Source organism: Polyodon spathula, chromosome 19 (assembly GCF_017654505.1).
Source record: "Polyodon spathula isolate WHYD16114869_AA chromosome 19, ASM1765450v1, whole genome shotgun sequence".
Classification (NCBI taxonomy): domain Eukaryota; kingdom Metazoa; phylum Chordata; class Actinopteri; order Acipenseriformes; family Polyodontidae; genus Polyodon; species Polyodon spathula.
The window spans coordinates 26465525-26491114 of NC_054552.1; the positions used below are offsets into that span (position 1 = coordinate 26465525).

The 25590-nt window shown below is 36.4% G+C and overlaps 2 protein-coding genes across 5 annotated transcripts; one reads left to right on the plus strand and one right to left on the minus strand.

The window, feature by feature from the left end:
- Nucleotides 1-223: 223 nt before the first annotated feature.
- On the minus strand, nucleotides 224-19586 carry LOC121294627 (CDC42 small effector protein 2-A-like). 3 transcript variants are annotated; one of them, XM_041218525.1, is made up of 5 exons: nucleotides 13551-13655; nucleotides 5841-6107; nucleotides 2869-2970; nucleotides 2235-2343; nucleotides 224-1762 (listed from the first exon to the last, which is right to left on the minus strand). In XM_041218525.1, exons 2-4 carry the CDS (start codon nucleotides 5892-5894, stop codon nucleotides 2272-2274), a joined length of 228 nt encoding a protein of 75 aa, XP_041074459.1. In that variant the 5' UTR covers nucleotides 5895-6107; nucleotides 13551-13655; the 3' UTR covers nucleotides 224-1762; nucleotides 2235-2271. The 3 variants fall into 3 exon arrangements, with proteins under 3 accessions (XP_041074459.1, XP_041074460.1, XP_041074458.1); XM_041218526.1 differs by lacking the exon at nucleotides 13551-13655 and adding an exon at nucleotides 9306-9430; XM_041218524.1 differs by lacking the exons at nucleotides 224-1762; nucleotides 2235-2343; nucleotides 2869-2970; nucleotides 13551-13655 and adding an exon at nucleotides 19316-19586 and having other exon boundaries at nucleotides 5903-6107.
- mibp2 (muscle-specific beta 1 integrin binding protein 2) lies at nucleotides 19418-25089 on the plus strand. Of its 2 annotated transcripts, XM_041218522.1 has the most exons (8): nucleotides 19418-19650; nucleotides 20322-20412; nucleotides 21011-21059; nucleotides 21469-21655; nucleotides 23790-23861; nucleotides 24100-24206; nucleotides 24340-24435; nucleotides 24819-25089. In XM_041218522.1, the coding sequence occupies exons 1-7, from the start codon at nucleotides 19625-19627 to the stop codon at nucleotides 24432-24434; spliced, it is 627 nt and encodes a 208-aa protein (XP_041074456.1). In that variant the 5' UTR covers nucleotides 19418-19624; the 3' UTR covers nucleotide 24435; nucleotides 24819-25089. The 2 variants fall into 2 exon arrangements, with proteins under 2 accessions (XP_041074456.1, XP_041074457.1); XM_041218523.1 differs by lacking the exons at nucleotides 19418-19650; nucleotides 21011-21059 and having other exon boundaries at nucleotides 20351-20412.
- Nucleotides 25090-25590: the final 501 nt, after the last annotated feature.

Below are 25590 nucleotides of genomic sequence, written 5' to 3' on the forward strand. Positions count from 1 at the left end.
AACATATACAACACTCCTTTGGAAGACACCGATTAGAGTTTGTGATCAGTCTATGTTTCCTATTCTAGAAATCTCCACAGATCCCCTGGCAGGTTCAGAGTTTGGATTAGTCAATCTTGCAGTCACATTAAGTAGCCATTTTGTACTACTACCTCCATTACAAATATGTGTTTTCCCCTGTATATTTAAGTATGCAGAATTCACACTCAAGAGTCAATTATTATTTTTAATTTCTTTTTAAAATTTAATGAAGTTTAAAAAAAAAAGGCATCTCATTACCTAAGCAACAGTGGATTTACAGTACATTCAGAATGATCAAATTGTCACAGGACAACATACAGCATATTTGAAATTGCATTAAAAAGAAATGCATTGTTCCAAATTTAAAACAAACAAATGGTCTCATGCCTCATTGTTAAAATACAGAATATGAACATTTCTCTCCTGTACTGTCCTTTTCAATATCAGGAGGGGGATGTATTCAATTTACACATCACAATGTGAACGAACTCAGCAATACATTACAAAAACAGATGTTATTTAAAACAGTTTGAATAGCTTTGGGGGGCAAACTGGTATACATTTTAAGATCAGTGTCATTCACCATTTTATGACAATTTGGAAAGAGAGAAGTGTACTCCACATGTGTTGTGCGACAGGCAATTAACTTGCCACAGAGTGCCATCATCTTGGCTCCGACAATGCAATCAAAATACGGTGCTTAATCACCGGGCTGTTATATAAAATACAGGTTTATTTTTAATCCACTTTTCCTATCTTGCTACTGGCAATTAGATATGTTTAGCCCACTTGTTCCATCAAAGCTAGTAGACATAGCCCATCATAGGTTAGAGCTTTGAGATCAAACATATACAAGCCATTACATGTACATTATGAATTCTAACTTATTACCAGACATTGATCACCAAAGACAGCAAATAACCCAACATCACATGTTTGAAAATAAATAGAAAAATGCAATCAATAGTGGTTCAAAGGTTTGTGCAATATACATGACTTTACAGTGCCTTTAAAAACGTTTGAATAAACCTTCAAGTGTATGATGCTGGAACACATTAACAAACCTGAAATTCCCAAATGCAAAGTTATGGTGCATTACAAAAGAATAAGTCAGTAGAACCACCAGTAAAACTAAGCCATCCATTGAAAACAGACATTAGAACACATTCATATTTCTAAAAACTATAAAATGAATGAGGCTTTATGTAAGGATTTGCCTAGGTGCATCTTGTGATGGCCCAGCCACATCTTGATAAAATGGATAACTTAAATCACACCATGCAAATAAATAAGATAACCAAGCTCGAATTCAATATAGAAGGCATTGACTGTACAAAGTGAACATATGATAAAACTGCATACTTCACAGAACCACTCCATATGTCCCCAGGCATTCTTGTTTGTTTTGTTTTTTTTGTCACACATTTTAATTTATAATAAATCGGGGCTAACACACTGGTAATTCCAGCTCAAGACATGCATATAGCAACCAACAACAGAGTGCAGTCATTAATATGCAATATATACAGATTAATTAGGTACAGATGTCTAAGATATCTGGCAATTTCATTCATGAGCTTTTGTAAAAAGCATTAATAAAAAAGGAAGGACGACATGTGCCTCTTCATTTTACTGTCAAGTGCAAGTGTTGATAGGCTCTGTCCAAGAACGTCCTCAACTTCGTGATGCTGTAAGCAAGGCTGTCAATTACCGGTTTGAACAACGTTAACATGTCCAGTGCCTGTAAAAATCAAATAGAACCATTACAGATGGAACAAATCAGTTTACATAAACCAATATGTTCACATTTAAAAGTACTTCATACACATGAAGAGAATTAGTCCCTTGTGTGTTAATTTACGTAACACTTCATATAGCATCCATAACTATTCAACACTATAGTACAGATTCAAAAATTTAAAGAGCACTGTACAGCACTAAAAATGGGCTGGATAAGGTTTTAAAGAAAAATTACTTATCCTATACCAATAAACAGGCTAATATTCAATGTTCAAGAATTGTTTTACTATGCAGGATAAACAGAGATCCTTCTGCAGCAAGGTTAAGGCATTCATTTTTAGATGCATAATATAAATACTGTTTAAACCTTATACTGCAGAGATTTCATTTGCTGAAGTTAAATCATGAACAGCAGATAAATACTAGGGGATTACAAGCACATCAAACGTAAACAATGTAAAAATAAAACTCACCATTTTTAAATGCCCACATTTTACACTTAACTATGAGTCATTCTTGGACATTAGACATTTCATTTCCATAGCCACCTTTAGATTTCATCTGTTCTTGAATCGATCCTGCCTAAAAGAAAAAAGATCAGGATTCTGGGTATGCTTAAGTGTGTAATTCATTTTAAATGAAATTCAAAAACATTTCACAAAATCTCAAAAAAAAAGGCAAATACTGGGCTGTGAACAGGCTGTTGTATTCAATTGAAGACAAAGAAATAAGCAATGTATTCCACCGATTTAGATATGCCTTTTGAATCGAACATTTTCTTCAAAAATAAACAAATTGTACCCACATAACCGAAGACAACTGATAACAGGGAATCTAAATACCAACCCTGAGATAAATATTGTACCAAGGCTATGAAAGGCAGACATCACACAGTGCATGCCAGTCTTGTGCATTTCTGTCTGTAAATGATGTTGATCAGGAACTGACCTACTTAATGATTTATATCAACTGAACAGCACCCACTTTGTCAACTTGCCAACTATCTGACAATCACATTACAAAATGTCGTGTTTAATCAAGTGTACAAACTACAGAAGCTATGAGATGTGTGCTGCATGCCTCAGATCAGCACTACATTTTACTTACTGCTCCAGGTCCGTTCCCCATATCTCCTGATCCCACATGTGTGGTGTGAACAAAGTTCATCGGCTCGCCTATCATGCTTCGGTCTATCCTCCGCCTCCTTTTCTGAGAGGTAAAAAACAAGGATTTACATGAAAACACAGATTCATTACATGACATACAAGTACTTTTTACTTTCAAAATGTTTTTTTTTTATATATATATATATATATATATATACATATATATATATACACACACACACACACACACTACCTACATATATATATATATATATATATATATATATATATATATATATATATATATATATATATATATATATATATATATCTATCTATCTATCTATATATATAGATAGATAAATATAGATATTATACACACACATATACACAGTACTGTGCAAAAGTTTTAGGCAGGTGTGAAAAAATGCTGTAAAGTAAGAATGCTTTCAAAAAGACATGTTAATAGTTTATATTTATCAATTAACTAAATGCCAAAGTAAGCGAACAGAAGAAAAATCTAATGCAAATCCAAAGTCAAATATTTGGTGTGACCACCCTTTGCCTTCAAAACAGCATTAATTCTTCTATGTACACTTGCACAAAGTCAGGGATTTTGTAGGCATATAGTCAGGTGGATAAAACTGGATGAGGAACAGCCAAACTCAGCTAACAAGGTGAGGTTGCTGAAGACAGTTTACTGTCAAAAGTCATACACCATGGCAAGACTGAGCACAGCAACAAGACACAAGGTAGTTACACTGCATCAGCAAGGTTTCTCCCAGGCAGAAATTTCAAGGCAGACAGGGGTTTCCAGATGTGCTGTCCAAGCTCTTTTGAAGAAGCACAAAGAAATGGTCAACGTTGAGGACCATAGATGCAGTGGTCGGCCAAGGAAACTTACTGCAGCAGATGAAAGGCACATCATGCTTACTTCCCTTCGCAATCGGAAGAAGTCCAGCAATACCATCAGCTCAGAATTGGCAGAAAACAGTGGGACCCTGGTATGCCCATCTACTGTCCAGAGAAGTCTGGTCAGAAGTGGCCTTCATGGAAGACTTGCGGCCAAAAAGCCATACCTCCGACGTGGAAACAACTCAACTATGCACGAAAACACAGGAACTGCGGTGCAGGAAAATGGCAGCAGGTGCTCTAAACTGACGAGTCAAAATTTGAAATATCTGGCTGTAGCGGAAGGCAGTTTGTTCACCGAAGGGCTGGACAGCGGTACACGAATGAGTGTCTGCAGGCAACAGTGAAGCATGGTGGAGGTTCCTTGCAAGTTTGGGGCTGCATTTCTGCAAATGGAGTTGGGTCAGAATTAATGGTCTCCTCAATGCTGAGAAGTACAGGCAGATACTTATCCATCATGCAATACCATCAGGGAGGCATCTGATTGGCCCCAAATTTATTCTGCAGCATGACAAGACCCCAAACATACAGTGAAAGTCATTAAGAACCATCTTCAGTGTAAAGAACAAGGGGTCCTGGAAATGATGGTATGGCCCCCACAGAGCCCTGATCTCAACATCGAGTCTGTCTGGGATTACATGAAGAGAGAGAAGCAGCTGAGGCTGCCTAAATCCACAGAAGAACTGTGGTTAGTTCTCCAAGATGTTTGGGCCAACCTACCTGCTGAGTTCCTTCAAAAACTGTGTGCAAGTATACCTAGAAGAATTTATGTTTTGAAGGCAAAGGGTTTTGAAGGCAAAGGGTGGTCACACCAAATATTGATTTGATGAAGATTTTTCTGTTCACTCACTTTGCATTTTGTAATTGATAAATATAAACTATTAACATGTCTATCTTTGAAAGCATTCTTACTTTACAACATTTTCACACCTGCCTAAAACTTTTGCACAGTACTGTATATACACACTAGTGTGTGATTGTGTGTGTGTGTGTGTGTGTGATTGTGTGTGTGTGTGTGTATACATATATATATATATACACACACACACACACACACAATCACACACACACACACACACACACACACACAGTAGATCTCATACATACTTTTACATTCTCTGTTTATTGCATACATTCATTTCTGAAAGCTTTAAGTTTAACAAATGCCAAATAATGTTTTACTACATTAACAATGGACATTCACACAGCATAAAATCTACCAGATGCAAATGTTTAAACACATGCAGACATTTTAGGGCGTATCAACTTTCCATGACTACAGTAGCTCTAATAAATTTCAGTGTTTCAAAACAGATTGCCTATACAGTACTGAATTTCTGCTAAACTTATGGGTTGCCAAGTCTGTAAGGTAAAGGACCAATGTACAGTAGCCCAACAGTTACTACAGTAGAAGCAAGTTTTAAAACAGATAACATTAAATCCCACTGTGTGTATTGTTCCAAATCAAATTAAATTGTAATTAAGTCAAAAGTGTGGTTATATAAATTGTTAATTGAACAAAAACCTAAATTGTTTACATAGGCAACCATTGGTTCACTGTAGAAAATATAGGCCTAGATGTTTCATACCAACTTCTATTAAGTTTCTGTAAAGAACTGAATTTGCACTAAAAAGCCCAATACAGGAGAAAAAAAAATATATATATATGGATGGATGGATGGATGGATATCTGCAATACCTACAGAAAATAGCTTGCATGTTTAAGATCCCAATTGGATGGTAGTACAGCCTTTTTCTAACCATAGCTACTGTATCAGCACAGGTACTTCGGAAGTCCCACTTTTTTCAAACTGAGAAATCCCCATACCTGCATGACTGATCACGGTGTACTATACTAGCAGATTTTATTTAAACCTGCTCAGTCAGTAAACAATATCAGCATACAGTAAAATAAAGTACTCATTAAATGTACTTTGTTTCTTGAACTTTTTTAAAGTGCAAAAAGTTCATTAATGCAAAAAAAAAAAATCCACAAGACAAAGGTTAACATTAATGTTTTGTACAATTTAAGATTATTAGATGGATTTCCGTTATACTTACTGGCTGTGGCTGTTCTGCAATGCAGCAGCTGAAACAAACCCAAAATTCAGTCATGTTGTATCTGCAGCGTCTGATAAGACAGCAGCTTCCTCACGGTGGAAAATATTCACTTGTCTTCCTGTTAGGCTCACCGATAATGTGCCACCAATGTATCCAGAAAGCCTCTTACTAGCAGAGGCCAGAAATTACTGTGCCCACTTTCATAAATGTTGCGATGGTCCCCAATAGTAGTGGTTAGAAGCAAACGAACAGCTGCTTGTTGCAAACCTGAAAAAAAAAAAAAGACACTTACAGGTTAATCTATTTTACAAAGTTATGTTAAGAAAACGTGTTACAAAACTGGCCAATATGCAGAAGTTAAATCCCATTACTGTATAAGAGAACTAAAACAATCACTCATTCACTGGAGGAGCTACTTTACAGTATGTGCACTGGCAAAGAAATAAACCCTTTCTACACTATGAAAGAAACAGACTCATACCTTTTACCAATCTTGTATAATGATAACAAAATTCTATTTGACAAGAAATCAAATTCATGTACACTTTGAAATCTCAAGCAAACCATGACCTAGTCATTGCACACACTTCCCATCCTTGAACACATATGGTAAAGTTTACACCTACAATACACAGGAAATAACGAACTCAGCCAAGCCCCATGTGCCATCAATGTCAAAGACGACTTGCAGGTCTCTGCGCAGAAAAGGTTCACTGATTCACACTGATGTCAGAGCTTTTACTTTGCATCAGAAGCTTCCACCAACTCTAACAATTAAATTGTATTTCACAAGTTACATTTGGTATAAAACAATCGTAATGTACATCAGCATGCAAGTGAGCCTTTGAAATGTGCTTAAAAATGTACTCAGCCACTACAAAGACAGCATTGTAAGTCCTTATGATTACATCGAAAACTAGAGCAATCAAGAAAACTTATCCTTCTCTCCCTGTCATGATACAAATCACAGCCAACACATTGTTTTGATGTTTGAACAGCATATTAATTCATTTGATTACAGGATACAAAAACACAGGTCTGCAGAACCATTTAAATCTATGGAATATAAAAATCAAACAACATTTCTAGATAGCCTTTGTCACTAACATATATACTAAAAACAGATTTAAAAAAAAATGATTTCAATATCTAATGAGTAAAAGCATTGTCAACACAGATCATAACACTTTATAAAAAAGTGGCTCAAACTGTCAAATATATGATCACGTTTTTATAGTTGTCCTATACAAAAAAAAAAAGGGACATTCTAAGTGTTGTGTTCTAAAGCCCAGGCCCCATTGTGCAGCAATGATCAAGCACCATACTTATCACAGTAGTCCACTTCCTATTTCAGGTCCTTGTTTTGATTAATACAAAATTACAATAGTCAAATGGGCCAACATCTAACAAAGCCTTGAAACAGTATAGCATGTGATCAACAGTGACATATCCATTAAAGGAAGCCTCTTGTTACTTAGAACTGAACAGATCTCTCTTGCGCTCTGCACAGGAAGTGGCAAGAGGTTCTCACTCTGACTATCTCAGCTAACCACATTAAAACGTGCACTACTAGGTGCTGAACAGTTTCAAGGCACTGTTAATACAAGAACCAGTCAATGTTTTAGTTGCACTTAAGCAAGTTTTACTCAAATTGAGTATGTGTGTATAGTACTTGAATATAATAGGACAATTTTAACTGCTGTAGAGTTGTACCCCAACTCATCTTTACGAGCACAGAGCATGTAAACAATTAAGCAATATCCTCATTCCCAGTGCATGCCCTGAAACAAACTGTTGGTAGAAAGACTTTCTGAACACCCAGCCACAATGAATACTGATTTATAAAACAGCAGTCAGAACACAATACACTACATGCATTTCTTAAGACTAACATTCTTGACATTGGTCTTGATGGGGACAATTTAATGGGAAAAGAGAACAATATGTAAGTATAAAGAGGAATTCATTTGAAATTGTCACACATGACAGTATTAGTGTTGCCTGCAGGCATAATCTTAAACTGGGTTTTAAAACACGCTGTTGTTCATGTCAAACTGCAATGCACAAAGCGTACACCCAGCCAATAAAAATGTGGGTGGATCAGTCTGTGGTAAGACACAGTGCATCTCATTTTAATATATGTACTGCAGTCTGAACAACAGCCCCACAAACAGGAAATCTAGGTCACAGATGCTCATCTTCCACAAAATAAATGTCAGTTTCTATGCAATAATAAATTTAAAAATGTTTAAGAAAATGGTAAAACCCAACTCAAAACTTAACCATTCTGTTCAAACAAAACATATCTGACATTAATTTATGCTCACCTAGATTAATAACACTATAAAGTGCAGTTTTAAAGTGATACTTTAAGGTTCACTAACCAAACAGTTTCTCTGTTTTACTTACGATGAAATATAGTAGAACCTACCATATCCGATTGGACTGGTTCCAGGGGTCCATCGGATATGTGAAAATATTGCATCTCAGGAGGGAGTTGTTTACTGCATTGTAGTTGCAGTATTAACGTCATTTAACGCATTAAAAATGATTGACAGCAGTGTGTTAAACACCCAAGTACAGTACTGCATGTATACTGTACTACACAAAATAAAAAAACTCACAGAAAAAAAGTGTAGCATTAACAACAGAAGCACTTTAATACAGCATTTGTCAATTTACAAAACATTCCAAGCAGTTCTTAGCATACTTTGTCCATGCCAAAGTAATCAGATAGTTTATTTTTTTTGTATCTATCGTGCTTGTTAATGAAACAAAAAACAACACACAAACTGCATTTGAAGGTTGCTGATAAACACCGTTTAATCCCTAACGGTACAGTAATTCTATTCACGTCTCACTTTCTTGTTCTACTTTATGCGAACTTTGGGACTGCTGGCGTGTAAAATGTAACTGTATTCCCAAACTGCCTGCAGATCTGTATCAACGTCCCCCTCTCCTTTTCTAGGACTTTTTATATGCAACTGTATCTATTCCGTCATGCTAAGAGCTGAACCTACCGTTTTAGACCGATAATAATAATGTGCACCGACTAGTTCCCATCTGTACTGTTTAGGTGGTATCAGCATGTGTAAATATCAGGTTTATCTTACAGGATTGGATACGACAGGTTCTACTGTAGTCTAGCCTACATTCAGTGTGTGTGTGTGTGTGTGTGTATATAATTACACACACTAACTAAATGTTGTAAAGTTGTTTCAAGTGGCGTTAGAGGTCTCCAAATCCTCCATTATTTTAATACCTAGTTGCCCTTAAAGCACAAATTGTATTAGTGGTTTCAAACAGCGCTACATGTAAAGTTACATTTTAAAATGAACACAACATACTGTACTGCATTTCATCCAATTTTTTTTTTTTTTCATGCTTTGTTAAATGCTTAAAATTTATATATTAAATACTGTGGTTTGACAACTGCAAGGCACGAAACTAAACTGTTAAACTTACCATCCAGGAAGACACGTTTGAAAACAAGGAGGCACCATATGATATTGGCTATCACGTTATAAAACCAGGCTAAATTTCCATTGTACAGCAATGTTTACGTAGTTAGCGTTAAGCAAGCAAACCACAATGTGAAGGAGGTAACTGTGAGCTTAGCAAGAATAAGCAAGATCGTGTCAGTACAGATCAGACCCTCCCTTTCCTGTTGATTTCCATACCATTGATTAACTGGAGGCAAGCAGGTTTTGAAAACACATTGCAAAACTACAGTTATAAAAAAGTAACATGTCATAAGCAGACAAGCATCTGGTCATTTTATTTCAATGCAGCATCTAAAATGCTAGAAAGAGCTCAGGCGATTTAACCAAGATGACCGGACAAATCTATGGCCGGAAAATATTGCTTAAATCTATCGTCACAGCCATCTTTGAATTCATCAATATACAATTAGCCCATATGTTGTTCAGTGTTGGAAAACATATATAGTACATATATAGCAATCCAAGCCACTATGTACTCAAGTGCTTTTGTCTGTAGCAGACTTAAATGACATCTATTATTTAATACAAATTTGAGGCCATGTCCAGTGCAATACAATACAGAAAGTCAAGTTTGTTTTAGCTGCAAGGACACACACTTCTGCTCCTTTTGAAATCTGCTTGCCACTACTCACATGCAGGTACATGCTCCTGCAACTACTTTCAGCAACAGGATTTTATAAAAGACTTGTCAAAGCTCTATTGGATAGGAAGTAAAACCAAAACTCTAATTAGCCAACAAGTGTGGGGTTTTCCACCACAAATGAGGCTGTATACAAAATTGTCATAGCATTGTACCAAGGTGTACCGAAGTTACTGCAAGCCTCATAAGTTTTCAAAGACGCAAACAAAAAACAAACCGAGGTATATTTAGGCTTGCTACTTTGATATTAAAATTGGTAAAGCTTGTTTAAATGTCGAATTCCCCAAAAATGAGTTATACTGAAATAAATGTATATAGGATAAACATCAGTAAAACCACTCGCTATTTCCTTACCAAAAATAATCATTTAGAAACTGTCCAGTTTCTGTTCCACTCTGAATAGCTAGGGGCCTCTGTCAGTCATTTCAGAGGTCCATTAGTACTGTAGTTTCAATTCGATTTAAAGTACCTACTTTGAAATTAGCAGGTTAAGGTGTAGGTAGGCTTTGGCCATCAGTATAGAGTAACATATTACTTTGATTTGAAAATGGGGTGCAAGAGGAAAACACTTAATGAATACTGAGCACAATACCCTGACCAACGGCATGAAGCGGACCCATCTGCCTTGCCTCCGGTGACTGAAATTCAGTTGTGCTGAAGTAGGGAGGGGGAGGGGGGGGGGCACAGACTGAATAATAAGTTAGTTCTGTTCAACCATCTAATATTTTGTTCTGTGCATACAGTTTTATTGCGTTTTCTACAGTCTGAGACAACTGGTGTTGGATCTTTACAAGGTATAGCTCGCTGTGACCAAAGTAACGTTATTTTGTTGCATATGATAAAGGGGTTTCCCTAAATGAGACACAATGGCATAAAGGTTTTTTTTTTTTTTTTTTTTTTTTTTTTTAAAGCATAAAGGTTGATGTCACCCATTCTCTGCTTGAATTGAAAAATAGATAAATTCTAATAGTTAAAAAAATACATAAATAATTCCAAAATAAGTCGATTTGCAAAAAAAAAAAAAAAAAAAAAAAAAAATGAATAGTAACAAGCCTATGTATATCATGGAGCATTAATCAATAGTGCCTCTTCCATTGGTCATTCGGTTCTTTGCTTGTATTTTAAATTTGTTTATGCTGAGGTTTCAAAGACTTAAACAAGTAAGAGTATACTGCAGCATTTCCAGGTTTCCTGTGCTGTACTACAGTATATCATTTTCATTTCAAGGTACCATGTATGTGCAGGTCATGTGACCTTGGACATCAGGACTTTATTTATTTATTTATTTATTTATTTTTTTAAGATCTGCAGTGTTGTACAGTAATTCTGTACATCCCAGGATCTGGATTTCAAACATTTGTTAGTACTCTCTTAAGAGAACGTATGATATCGATTTACTACAGCTATTTAAAATGAGGAAGCAAGCCTTTTGCTCACATGTCACTGACTCAGTGTCCAGTCAGAGGCATTTAAGGAACTAAAGAAACAAAAACAAAAACAAAAACACACACACTGAGCATCAAAAGAAACATACAACTTATATTTGAGCATCAAAAGAAACTTCACTTATATTTCGATAAAATTCACTAGACGTGATCGAAAAATGACAAACTGTTTTACAGCAGGTGCAGTGACTTTTTATTGTGCCGATTAACAACTGACATCACGAAGATGCTGCAAAATGATCTGTCGATCTTGGGCAGGTGTTGTGACTGTCTCCCAGTTCGTGGCCTGTCATTGACAGAGTGGGTCTGGTTATACCACCTCGACAGGTTTGAAATTGCTGGCTGCGAGCACCCAATACAGCGAGCCACAGTACGCTACCCTAGTCCAGCCTCCAATATGCCGATTGCACAGCATTTTTTTTTCTTTATTGCTTTTATTCAAGCTTGCAATTCAACAGCTCAAATCACTCCATATCAAATGTCCAATCAACTGTCTCACTAATCAGGCTATTAAGTGCATATGCCTCAGTCACAGTCACTGAAGTGTGTCATGGGCAAGGATAAGTGATAAAAAAAACCACCAAAAACATCTTACTTTTTTTCAAAAATAAATGTTATAATAGTGATACATTTATTTTGATGCTAGTTATATTTATTTAACACATGGACACAAACAAATATCCAGAAATCAAAATATGCGCAGATGTGAAGCTGCAACAGAGCACTGTGGTTTATTTAAGGGTGTAACCATCTTCATTTTGTATACAGAATGATTTTTGTGGTTTATAAAGAAAAAGGTGTCAGTTAGTGTGGTAGCCATTTCACTTAAATAGCATCCAATGGCTAGTCAAACTCATTGCTCATACTGAAAGCTGTTGTGGAGACCGAGAAGTATTTAATGTAGAAGTTCTATAAACTTTCCAATTTGTCTTCAATTGTATTTGACTCGCAGTATCAGGCCAGATTCACATGTACTGTACCACACAATAACAGCCATCTTTAGCCCAACCCATCAGAAGCCAAAACTCAAGCATTAGTAGGTCACAGTGGCCAATAATACTGTAATCAAAGCTAAATCTCATCACTGTGTGGTTCTCAAGAGAGATAAAAATGTAGGCTCGGCCCCAAGACACAGTGGGTTATGCAATTCAACTGAACTAGATACTCCACATTTACATGCATATGGCTAACCATTCTCTGCAAAATGTTTTGCATTTGAAAAGTGGACAAAAAAGCAATTAAGAAAACCTACAGACTACCACTTGCACTATACTTCTATTTAAGACAGCAAAGGACAGTAATTTCATGAACTTGACTTAATGAATGCACTATTGTAATGCCAACATTTAAGACTACAGCAGAGTGGTCGGCATTTGTGTTGTGTTCAATTGTTTGAAGCTTCCCTCAATGTATGCTAAACACTAGATTTGCCCTGCCTTGTACTAATATTTACAGGAATAATAGTAACAGTCTGAAAAGTCTATGCAACTTCCGACATTTTGCGTTGTAATTTGTGGCAACCTGAGGCGTGCTGTGTGTGCCTTTAAAACGACATTTTACCAAGTTTCAGAAGAAAACACGTTGGGCAATTATATTTAAAATAATTCATCAGCCAATAATGAATTGTACCGATAATGTTTAACTATTAAAACCAAGAACCAGAACGTATGTCCAGCTGGCAATACACCAAAAAAGAAACCGCATTCTTCTGAAGAGACATTGAATTCTTTATTAAAATTTCAGAGACGGGTGGTAACTATTATTTGAATCTTTATACTACACGGGCTCTGCCGCAGTCTCAACATTTTTTTTAAAGCAACTAATTATGTTTTAAAAATACTAAAACCTTAAAATTATGAATCTGTATTCCCACCTTGCCCCATTACCAGCGACAAGAAAGTGGGACCCTAGGTGTACCACCGTTTACTACGAACTAAACAGGTTCACTATTAAAGCGTTTACTGAAGTAAAGACCATTTTCTTGAAGCATGTCTGTTATGTGGTTGTTTCACTCAGGTATCGTCGTATTATTGTCACACGCGGTAACACTCATAACATCACAGTAAATACACTACGGGAAAACAAAATCAATATTGAATTAAAGTCCTTTTTTTTTTTTTACCTGGAACTTTTTCGATCCCTCCAGCATGAGTCACCGTTGAAAAAGCGCAGTAGGCGGACCTTAATTTAAGACTCAATGACTTCTGGGATTTAATCAAAAAGCGGAAACCACTGACAGTGCTGCTGCGGATGCTTTAGTTTTGCTATCCTGCAGCCGGCGGATTGTTCTGTCAGATGACGTGTTGTCTTGAGCAACAATATTTAATTTTTTTTTTTTTTAAATCGAATTCTTTACTGGTTTAAAGTAGTGGTAACCGTTAACCATCGTTAACCAATAATAGCAATATATTAAAAATACATAAATTGTGTACAATTAGTGTACTACCACTATAGTATATAGTACAATAACGTATATACGAGATCTATCGTAGTTTATGTTGTCAGTCTGTGTTCAACCAACATAACTAAAGGTTTTAGTCCAAATTTGCAATGCTCGATCTGACTAATCCATAAGACTTTGTCTGGCATATTATGATTATTGTAGGCGTGTGGCCTGTCTTGAAATTAATTATAAATATACAGCGAGGCTGTAGAGCACACACATCTTTGAACGAATGTAGAGCACACACATCTTTTAGTTCACTCAGTTTATTCAACTCTCTTGTGAAGTGTAAACATATATGTTTCCAGTGTTAGTAGGCATTGGAGGCTGAATAAGATGATACTAAAGCTAGCCAAGATAAAGATATCAAGGTCGATTTGGAAACTCGAGTTACAACCTTTACAGTGATCCAGAACATTAATTCTATGACATTTAATGTCAGCTTGCATCTTCCTACCATTTTTAAAGCCTTCACTTAATAAAACCCTACATGGAGCCCACATCTGAACTACAGTATGTGTAATAACCGATTGTATGTAGATGTCAAAATACTACATAAAGATATTCTGAAGAGGCCATTCAGTGCTCACACAATGCTTTGGTTTGTGTGAAAAGCAAGTGCAATCTCACCTACACAGCTGATGTACAAAGTAAGAAGTTCTACTGAGAAGTAATTAACTTTATAATAACTGCAAAGAAACTAATTAAAGTCATAATTGCAGGTTTGTTTTATACTGGCCTAGTGTGCACTTGAACAGGTGGCTGGAGAAACGATCTGTGAAGATGTAAAGCTGATTAATCTGGCAGTCTATAATATGACTGTACTACAGTAGCAGAGACCACTGCAGTTTATAAGGGAAATTATTATCTGCGAAAAAAAATATTTCAGTTTCAACACCCACTACTGTATTATATTAATAATGCTGATACAGGTTTTATTTTTTATTATTTTTTAAAATGGTACATTATGTATGGCTTTACTATACACAGTATACAATTATTTTTTAAATATGAAATGTGTTTGCATTTAATATAGAGTATGTATATTTTACATAACTTAAAAAGTTATTTTATTATATTTCTATAAGGGGGGCAATACGTTGTATATCATTGAAACCACACAGTGAGTGGAAATATACGGTGGATTTAAAGCAAATGCATCTCAAAGAGGTTTGCAACGTCTGAAAAAATATATATGTTCAGAAATATTCTGGTGGTTTATATTATTTATTACCCTTATTAGACCTCCTAAATAAATGCATTCCCAAGACTTCCACTAGCTGGCAGCATACCATCACTGTATATCAAAGCTGAACTGTAACTACATTTCAAGTAACTAGCTCAAGGTTAAGTTGAAACATTGTGTGTTTGCAGCATTTAACAAAACCGGCCATGCCGTATCTTGGAGAAATCTGATATTCTGAGCCTCTAACCCTCTTTACCTGTGGGATCCCTTGATATGTGCTTGCACATTCCACTACAGCAGGAAGGGGAGACTGCATCACTGTAACCAATGCATACTATTATTAATCTGTACATGACTTGGCACAGGAGCTTTGGGAGGCTTTGAGATTGGTAACACTTTATTTTTGCCTGGTTCTTAGTAAAGACCAATCAAAAAGTTTGGAGGCTATTAATACTGGTCTACAATTTATTTAAGTTTACTGCATAGTACTGATCAGGGCTTCACATTTTTCTTCATAAAGTCGAATGAAACCTGCTGAATAATGTTACGTTAACATATTGAATTACATACCGCTTTGTGATTTTCCACATATTTAACAAAAAACTGACAAAAATGGAAAAATGTGACATTTCAAAATCTGACATTAAATACTGTACTGCTATTATGGCTTCCGGTAAACTTTTGCAATATCATTATGTAGTTTCTTTGATTACACAATGTTGAATAAAATATGTAAATTATGTTCACATAGTTTTTTTTTTTTTTTTTAATTATACCTCAATCCTAAAATTCTAGGTGATGCAAAACTTGAGGTAGTAATACTAATTGCAATCCTATTCGGGTTAAGAATAGGATTTTTAACCCTTTTATTTATTTCATCTCTAATATGGTTAAATACATAATAAAACATCACCAAACAATCACTTAAAATGACAAAGTTGTGCTCATTACTGTTGCAGTACTACATTCAGTGAACCTCTGTTTAAACCTGGGCCATTTTAACAACATTTTTAAAAGGGGGGCAGAAAATGCAGTGCTTGAAAAGCACAAAGCTGGAATACTTAGCTAGTTTTCATTTCAGACAAAGAAGACCCCAATAGTTCCTTCACTGTTCTCTGTGGCTTCAGTCATGTTTTGGAAATAGCTTGGAAGCATGCCAGAAAAGCTTAACCACCATTGAACAACATTCTCCGAATGCTAGCTTTACAATGGCAGCCTTCAGCGAATGAACCACCAGATCAACAGAATATAGGACAAATGTGTGACTCAAAGGACTGCATCTACTGCTGTTCATTTTAAACAAGGCCTAGAAGCAGTGCTGGATTAACCTATAAGCAAATTACGCTATAGTGTAATGCCCTCCGAAGAACTTGTCCCACGCAAGGTTGACGTTTTTGGGACATTTTACAAAAACTGCATACACAGGATACTATACTAAATGCCCCACACTGTCTACCCCTCCCTAGTCCTACGTCAAAGGTGTCAGTCTGTACAGGATAATATGTATGAATCAGGCTCAATTTATGGATTCATTTATTTCAGTTTTAGGGTCAATTTAAAAACCTGTCCTGTCTTAAGTGTGCACAGTATGCTTCTTTACATTTTAGAAACGTCCCTTTTTAATTATCGGGTTTGAATTTTAGGAAAAAAAGGCAGGTAAAGCTCAAAGTACGATTGCTCAGAGTATGCTCCTGTGCGAAGTACTTAGAAAACATGTATTTGCAATTTGAATCATGATATGTACACTAGCACCTTGACATTAAAAGATGACGTTAAAGGGGTGAAGGATTATTTCACTCTTCAGACTAAAGAAGTGCAACACTTCCTGGAAGCATGACTTGCAAAACAAAGATGTATTTAGCCTGCATAGTAGCAGATAAATTAAATCATGTATTTAATATAATATCTGTTTATCTCAAAACTGCACATTCAAAATCCTTATCTTCCATATGTACATCTCACATTTGATATTTGACTATGCATTTTAATTTAAAAAATAAATAAAATAAACTAAACAAACTTGAACATCTGACAATGTAGCCCTTGTGCTACCAGCGATCTGCATCTTTTTCTATTTGAAACAATATTGTGGGTTGATTTGCAAAATTTTTATAAGGTGTCATTATGCTTAAACCACAAGACCTCAAACAGATGTTAATATGGAGAACGTTTAAAAAAAACCTAAATATTGGCAGAAGACAAAGTAATTTTGGGTCATGGTTTTAAAGGATGTGCTGCAGAATCAAAAACATGTTATTTCTCAATTAAAGGAGTGCTAACCAATGTTTTGAAATTCATCTTATATAATATCAGTGCTGGCAACATTATCACTTGCTCCCCTTTTCTTCTGTTGAATGTTTTTTCGAACATAAGCACAAAAGAAAGTTTACAAACGAGATGAGGCCATTTGGCCTATCTTGCTCGTTTGGTTGTTAGTAAGATACCAGAATCTCATCAAGCAGCTTCTTGAAGGCTCCCAGGGTATTTGCTACTATTTTATGCTTAATTTTGTAAAATGGAGATATTTCAAACGCAATACTATAGTTGTAAACCAATGGTTAAGCTAAATCATACCATGTGACCTACACCAAAAGTATTCACAAAAAAAATTATATAAAATCAAGATTTATTGCCAAATGCATTCCAAAGCATCTAAAAAGACTAGGAGTGTATGATAAGTTTGGTGAAGTTTGGTATAAAATCATGGCAGTTACCGTGGTCTCTAGAAAGGCTGACAGACATGATCAGCGCATAAGGACCCCAAATCCAAAATAAAGCCCCAAATGTTTTCAGCACAACAGACAGGCCCATGACTGTTAAAAAAAAAAAAAAACTAAAGAAGAATTTTAAAAACAAAGTTAGTACACTTTTAATACCACTGACACAGTGGGCTCTATTCACAATTTACCCCAATTCTAAGTTTGTACATCAACATTGTGTTTTAGAAAAAAGATCAACTTCGCCCTGTAGTATGTACTTTGTGAACACGACCCAGCATGCCTTATACAATAGATCCTACTGCAGTGGTTATGTAAGGATAATTTGCTTTAGCCAGAAGCAGGGATCAGACACCGAGCCCTGTCCTAGTGCTGAATCTTTACATGCCGAATCCAGCAGAATTGAAAGGATGCTTAGTTTGTCCCTAGAAATCGGTCTGAATTATGGAGCTGCTGTCCTCATAGCGGAGGACTATCCAGTAAGGCCCATGCACTCAGTGGGCACCTGGAGGGCCTGTGAGTAAACTTGTTAGCTGGTGATTTAAAATAGTGTGTATTGTTGAATGTGAAGACACATGCAAAATGCAATACAAGCTTCTCATATTTCAGGGTTTTGTGTGTTAGAAGACTGACAGGTATTCAGTCTGAACAGCATTTGGATCTCGTGCGTGTGTTCTTTAATTAAATAATTCCAAGAATTTGAAGATTTTGCTTAGATAAATCGCTAGTTATAATTGTCCATCAAGCATCTGCCCTGTAGCTGAACCCTTGTCTGCTAACAGGACATCCAGTATATGCACTATCATTCATAATAAGATGGAACCTGTTTCTTATCTGGGCCTTGCAGAAACAACTTATAGGACACAGTGTGCTTTAAGCAGAAAGTTGCTACTCAGGTCAGGGGTCTGTCACATATGTTTATCGATCGCGGGAAACTTAAAGTGTTTTAAAAAAATAAACTAAGAGTATAGTATGTGCCATAAAGCTACGTTTTGCGCAGCTATCACAAAGACATGTTTTTTTTTTTGTTTGTTTTGTTTTTTATATATAGTACTCTTTTGTGACGCTTACTACATAAACAAAATCGTTTTGAAAGTTTCCTTTTAAGTGTATGTTAACAACCTGACAACAATAAACACTTTTTAGGTAAACTACCGACATATTCTGTATGTTTATTAAAAGGTAATCGAGAAGACCTATAGAGGAGTAATTCATTCATCGTATTCCACTGACGTTCCTATAAAGAGACTATTTAATAATCTCACACACACACTATCAACAAAACAATACGCATCTGTTTTCTACTGCTTTCAAACAAAGCCAAGAGTTGGACTATTACTATATAAACAAGTTCAGCCCACTGTAGCTGCGGCTGAAGTTGTAAATACCAAACTGCGTGGTGTAACCTAGTTGAGTAGGTTTAACAACTCAATCAATTGTAACCCGTTTCCGGACAGATGGTCTATGAATATTATATAAAAATACTGAAGAAAGAAGCAGGGTTTAGGTCGTAATGAATTTGTTATTAAAAAAAGGCGAACCTCTTCTCTCCCGGAGTCTTATTGGCTGACGATTGTTTCCGCGGAACCTGTACGCTTTAAATAGCCAGTCGCTCGTCACACAATAGTATCTGGCGCTGCCTGCAAGAAAAGCGGTCTCTTTCCTGCTTGAACACTGAAGCCGAGCAACATCCGCGAAGTTTGTCTCTGATCCGAAACATGGATAATTTGAGTAGTTGACGTTTGCTTTTACCATCTCTTTTTGGGCATTCTTCTTCCTCCAGACGTGAATAGTCCGATCCGGATTAAGCATCCAGTTTTTATTTTTTTGATTTCGTGTGACTGAACAACATGAAATTCATCATTGGCATTGGCGGGTGAGTTAATGACGGTGAAGTGCAGTACGTCGTGCCACACAGTTACTATACATACATAGAGGCCTGCGCTATGTAAAGCAAGCACATGAAGGGGTGCAACTGTAACAGGGTTCAGCTGTTCTGCATAGTATTACGATAAAGAATGCATGCGGGGTACTTTTCATTTTTACAGGTCCTAGACACTATAAGCCTATGTTGGACCATATTATATATATACTATATATATATATTATAATATATATATATATATATATATATATATATATATAAATGTATACCACCAAATCAGTATTTTAGTGTTTAAAACAAAGACATTGTCATTAGTTCCTTTTTTTTAAGCCAACGACATGTTTTATTTCTCCCAGATAAATTAGTTCTGAATCATAAATAATAAGAGTTATGAGTAATACATAAGACAACGCTCGGAACAATGCTGTCATGTCAGTTCATTAGGCCAAAATCCTTTCCGTGTTTCTGTGTGATCCGTCTTTTCCTGGCATTCTGAGATTGCACGACAGCTGTACAGTTTACAGGACAGCCAGGCCATTGCTGGTGGTAAGGACATTATTCCAAAAGTGTGATAAAACATTGATATTTAGAGTATTAAAAGCAGACACTGGTACTAGTTTATGAATGTAAAAGAACACATTGTGTCTTTGTGTTTATTACAGCGTAACAAACGGCGGCAAGACAACTCTTACCAATAGATTAATCCAGGTCCTGCCAAACTGCTGCGTTGTTCACCAAGATGACTTTTTCAAGGTGAGTTTAAAAATACTTTAGCGTGTATTTTTTTTCTTTTAAAGAGGTAGTTTTAACAATGTTAACGCAGTGGCTGTGATGCAGTGCCCGCTGCCGCAGGGTGTCCTGCATGATCTTCTGTTTAACCTTGAAGTTGGCTGACAATCTGAGGAATAGTGCGCATTAAAATAGGAGCGGTGCAATTAAGCAGCTACTCCTGTTTGTTCTGTGCTACGAAGTAACGAGGAAGATTTTTCTGAGCAAGATATTCTTGCAATGCAGTTTCTACATGTACAGTATTGTGATTACCGTGGCAACTGCAATCTCTGGGTCCTATCTTGCAGCAGCACTAATTCCAAATATTAGCCCATGTTGAAATAGCTTAAAAAAAACTAGTGTACCTCAAGTGCAAAATATATTTTGGCATACATTTCTCTAATATATACCTACTGTTGCTGTAACGTATTCCAGGAGGCACCAACATTACAGTAATAAATTGAAATTGCAATATTACCACGAAATAGGGGTATATGTATATTTCTAAAGGCACACACTGATACAGTTTTATAGTAGACCGGGACATGACAGATTTTCATATTGTTTATATATTGATATTCAGCCTCAAGATCAGATTGAAGAAGACAAAGATGGGTTTAAGCAGTATGATGGTAAGAAATATATATTTACTTATACAGCAATACAGTGTTTAGAAAAAGCTACATCTGCGGCTTATATTTATCCAGAAATATTAGTTCTGTTTGTTTTTTTTGTCCTCTGCATGTTCTATTTCTCATCATTGTCTTTAGTAAAACCTGTTAGCCAAACTAATGAGTGTTTTGTGAAATGCATTTGTTCAGATTAATTGAAGTGTAAAACTGCTACAGTGACACAACCAACCAAGAATCCTCTAGAAACCGTGTCAGTACAACACAAACCCAGATGAGCCTTGCCTGTGAGAGGACAGATTATCAAGGGGTTGTGAAGTTCAAATAATCTGGGTTTTTCTGTGTTCACTTTTAAGTTGGGCTTCCCTGTGTGTTGGGGTCGTCCAGTTCAATCCATCTGTTTTGTTTGTAGTTATCACTGCACTGGATATGGATGCCATGATGAGTACCATCCATGCATGGATTGAAAACCCTGTTAAGTTTGAGCGCTCACACGGTGTGAACAACACTCTGGATGCTGACATTTTACTGGAGTCCAACGATAAGGATGAGGGCATTCACATCCTTATTGTTGAGGGCTTTCTGCTTTACACCTATGGGTAACTACCTTATGGCAGTACTCTATTATGTTTGTGTGTCTACCACATATTACCTTTTTTGGGCACTTCAACCAGCTTGCCACCAGACTGGCAACTGTGGGGCCCCGACAGAGAATTGTCCTCTAAAGGGGCTGTACATTAGTGGGTCTTTTCTATTAAAAGTAACACTTGTGTATCTTGTATGTAAGATATCTTGTTGTGCAAACCTATGCAAACTTATATATATATTTTATCATAGTGTTGAAAAATGTTTTAATAAGTAATTTAGTAGTAATGGAACTTTTAATAGTTGACATTAAAGCAGGTGTGCGGTGTGTTCTCAGAAAGTCTTTGAGCAAAGCAGGTGACTGACAGGGAGAGCGAGCAATGAACAGCGCCATTGTTTTTCCCCATGCGCCAGTCAGTGTTTTAAAGCTTTGTCATAACCTGTAACTATGTTTTCATTTTCTGCTGCCCACCGTTAGTTTCATCCCTGGTAATACAGTGGCTTGCGAAAGTATTGACCCCCTTGGTATTTTTCCTATTTTGTTGCCTTACAACCTGGAATTAAAATTTGTATCATTTGATTTACACAACATGCCTACCACTTTGAAGATGCAAAATATTTTTTATTGTGAAACAAACAAGAAATAAGACAAAAAAACAGAAAACTTGAGCGTGCATAAGTATTTTTTGCAGCAATTACAGCTGCAAGTCTCTTGGGGTATGTATGTATAAGCTTGGCACATCTAGCCACTGGGATTTTTGCCCATTCTTCAAGGCAAAACTGCTCCAGCTCCTTCAAGTTGGATGGGTTCTGCTGGTGTACAGCAATCTTTAAGTCATACCACAGATTCACAATTGGATTGAGGTCTGGGCTTTGACTAGGCCATTCCAAGACATTTAAATGTTTCCCCTTAAACCACTCGAGTGTTGCTTTAGCAATATGCTTAGAGTCATTGTCCTGCTGGAAGGTGAACCTCCGTCCCAGTCTCAAATCTCTGGAAGACTGAAACAGGTTTCCCTCAAGAATTTCCCTGTATTTAGTGCCATCCATCATTCCTTCAATTCTGACCAGTTTCCCAGTCCCTGCCGATGAAAAACATCCCACAGCATGATGCTGCCACCACCATGCTTCACTGTGGGGATGGTGTTCTTGGGGTGATGAGAGATGTTGGGTTTGCGCCAGACATAGCATTTTCCTTGATGGCCAAAAAGCTCAGTTTTAGTCTCATCTGACCAGAGTACCTTCTTCCATATGTTTGGGGAGTCTCCCACATGCCTTTTGGCGAACACCAAACATGTTTGCTTATTTTTTTATTTTCTGGCCACTCTTCCATAAAGCCCAGCTCTGTGGACTGTATGGCTTAAAGTGGTCCTATGGACAGATACTCCAATCTCAGCTGTGGAGCTTTGCAGCTCCTTCAGGGTTATCTTTGGTCTCTTTGTTGCCTCTCTGATTAATGCCCTCCTTGCCTGGTCCGTGAGTTTTTCTGGGCGGCCCTCTCTTGCCAGGTTGTTGTGGTGCCATATTCTTTCCATTTTTTAATAATGGCTTTAATTGTGCTCCGTGGGATGTTCAAAGTTTCGGATATTTTTTTATAACCCAACCCTGATCTGTACTTCTCCATAACTTTGTCCCGGACCTGTTTGGAGAGCTCCTTGGTCTTCATGGTGCCACTTGCTTGGTGGTGCCCCTTGCTTGGTGGTGTTGCAGACTCTGGGGCCTTTCAGAACAGGTGTATATATACTGAGATCATGTGACAGAACATGTGACACTTAGATTGCACACAGGTGGACTTTATTTAACTAATGATGTGATTTCTGAAGGTAATTGGTTGCACCAGATCTTATTTAGAGGCTTAATAGCAAAGGGGGTTAATACATATGCACGCACCACTTTTCCGTTATTTATTTTTTAGAATTTTTTGAAACAAGTTATTTTTTTCATTTCACTTAAGCAATTTGGACTATTTTGTGTATGTCCATTACATGAAATCCAAACAAAAATCAATTTTAATTCCAGGTTGTAAGGCAACAAAATAGGAAAAATGCCAAGGGGGTTCAATACTTTTGCAAGCCACTGTACATTGCTTTGAATAATGGTTAATTGCATGTGCTGTATCTAAAACTCTTTTTTTTTTTCTCTCTCTAGACCGTTGATCGACGTATTAAACCAACGATACTTTCTTTCCATTCCATATGAAGATTGCAAAAAGAGGAGGTGGTGAGTTAGCACTAAACACTGATTTGATTTTAAAAAAATGTTAAAGGTTTATGGTTTCGAATGCTTTTTGTTTGAACTTTCCATAGCTGTGTGTACCGTATCTTTTGTATGTAAGTAATGATGTACAGTACCGTTTGTTACATTCTTGAATATCGCCTAGCAACAAGAGGTGTGTGGATTGGAATGCAGAGTTTTTCAAGTTTTTTTTTTTTTTTTTTTTTTTTTTTTTTTTTTCCAGTTCAAGGAACTACTCAGTGCCCGATCCACCTGGCCTGTTTAATGGCCATGTTTGGCCTATGTATTTAAAGCACAAAAAAATAATGGAGGACAATAGCGTTGATGTGGGTGAGTATAAATTCAGGCTATAAATTACTTCAGTAGTGCAAGAAGAAACCATTCCACATTACCTCGTCATAATTATAAATTAATTGGCTTTTATATAATGGTCATTTTCTACTTTTTTTTTTCTCCCGGACAGTTCAACTAAATGGAACTAAATCAAAGGATGAACTGTTCCAGACAGTTTACAATAAAATCCAAAATGACATCATGAAACGGCTAGAATCATACTAAGGTGGGTTTGTATACAAAGCGTGAATGAATGTGTTAAACATAGAGCTTTACAGTCAAATACTGTTCAATGTTAATAAAAAAAAAAAACGCCTTTATAGGCTGATGCTTCCAGCACTTGGTTCTAACCATGTTATGAATTGTTTATATGAATTAATTAACCCCACAGTCCAGGACCAAAAGTCTTTACCTATTTTAACCTGGAGAAGAGGCCCAGCACTGGTCTGACCACTTTGACCTTTCTCTTATTAAAACAACCCAACGTATCAGGGTCTCATCCCAGATTACATGTTTCTAAGACAAGGTGCATTATCCTAAATGACAATTTTATAGAAGTTATGTCTTGCAGTTATGTGTAATCTCATCCATCTTTTCTTTTATTTTCAGATAATGTTCTCTATGCTGAAGACAGAAGCTTTTTATAACCACCAGAAAACACACCCAGCCTTATCTTTTAATGTGTGAAATTGGCTGCTCAGATTTTATTTAAAAAACAGTCTGCTGTTGTAATGTATATTTTATACTGGCTTCTGGTTTTTATACCTTGAGATATTTATTTCTGCAATCTTTAATGTTCTGCCGCAGCAATATCCGCAGACATTTCTGTCTGAAAATTTCAATGGGATGCAATTCTATCATTAAAAGGTCCTTCGAAAAAGTTATTTGTTCTGTATCCTTATTGGGTGAACTTGACCTAAACACTACTGTTTATTAAACACACACTACCAAGACCACCTGCTTGATAATGTAGTACTTACCTGAACTATTGTGTAACAAACACTACAGTGTGGAGATGCAGGGCGAGGGGCTCAGCAGTTCAGTTTCTTCTTTTTACTTTGCTGTTTTAACCAAGTAAACCCTACATACTAGGGTTGGCAGAAACAATTACCACATTAGTTATACGATTAAAAATACTGGAATGAAATGCCTTGTGGAATTTAACATGCAGCGGTCTATCATTTATTCACCCCTTTGCCAAAAATAAGGGCTCCTCCACACTAAGTGACCACGTAAAAATGATGGGACAGAAGAGATGTTTACTGTTCAGGACAGTCATAAACACACTTGCACTGTACTTCCATATTTTCAAGCTCTTGTAGTGGACAGTTCAAGACCAATCAATAGCTGACACTTCATGTATCACAGATGCATCTAGGAT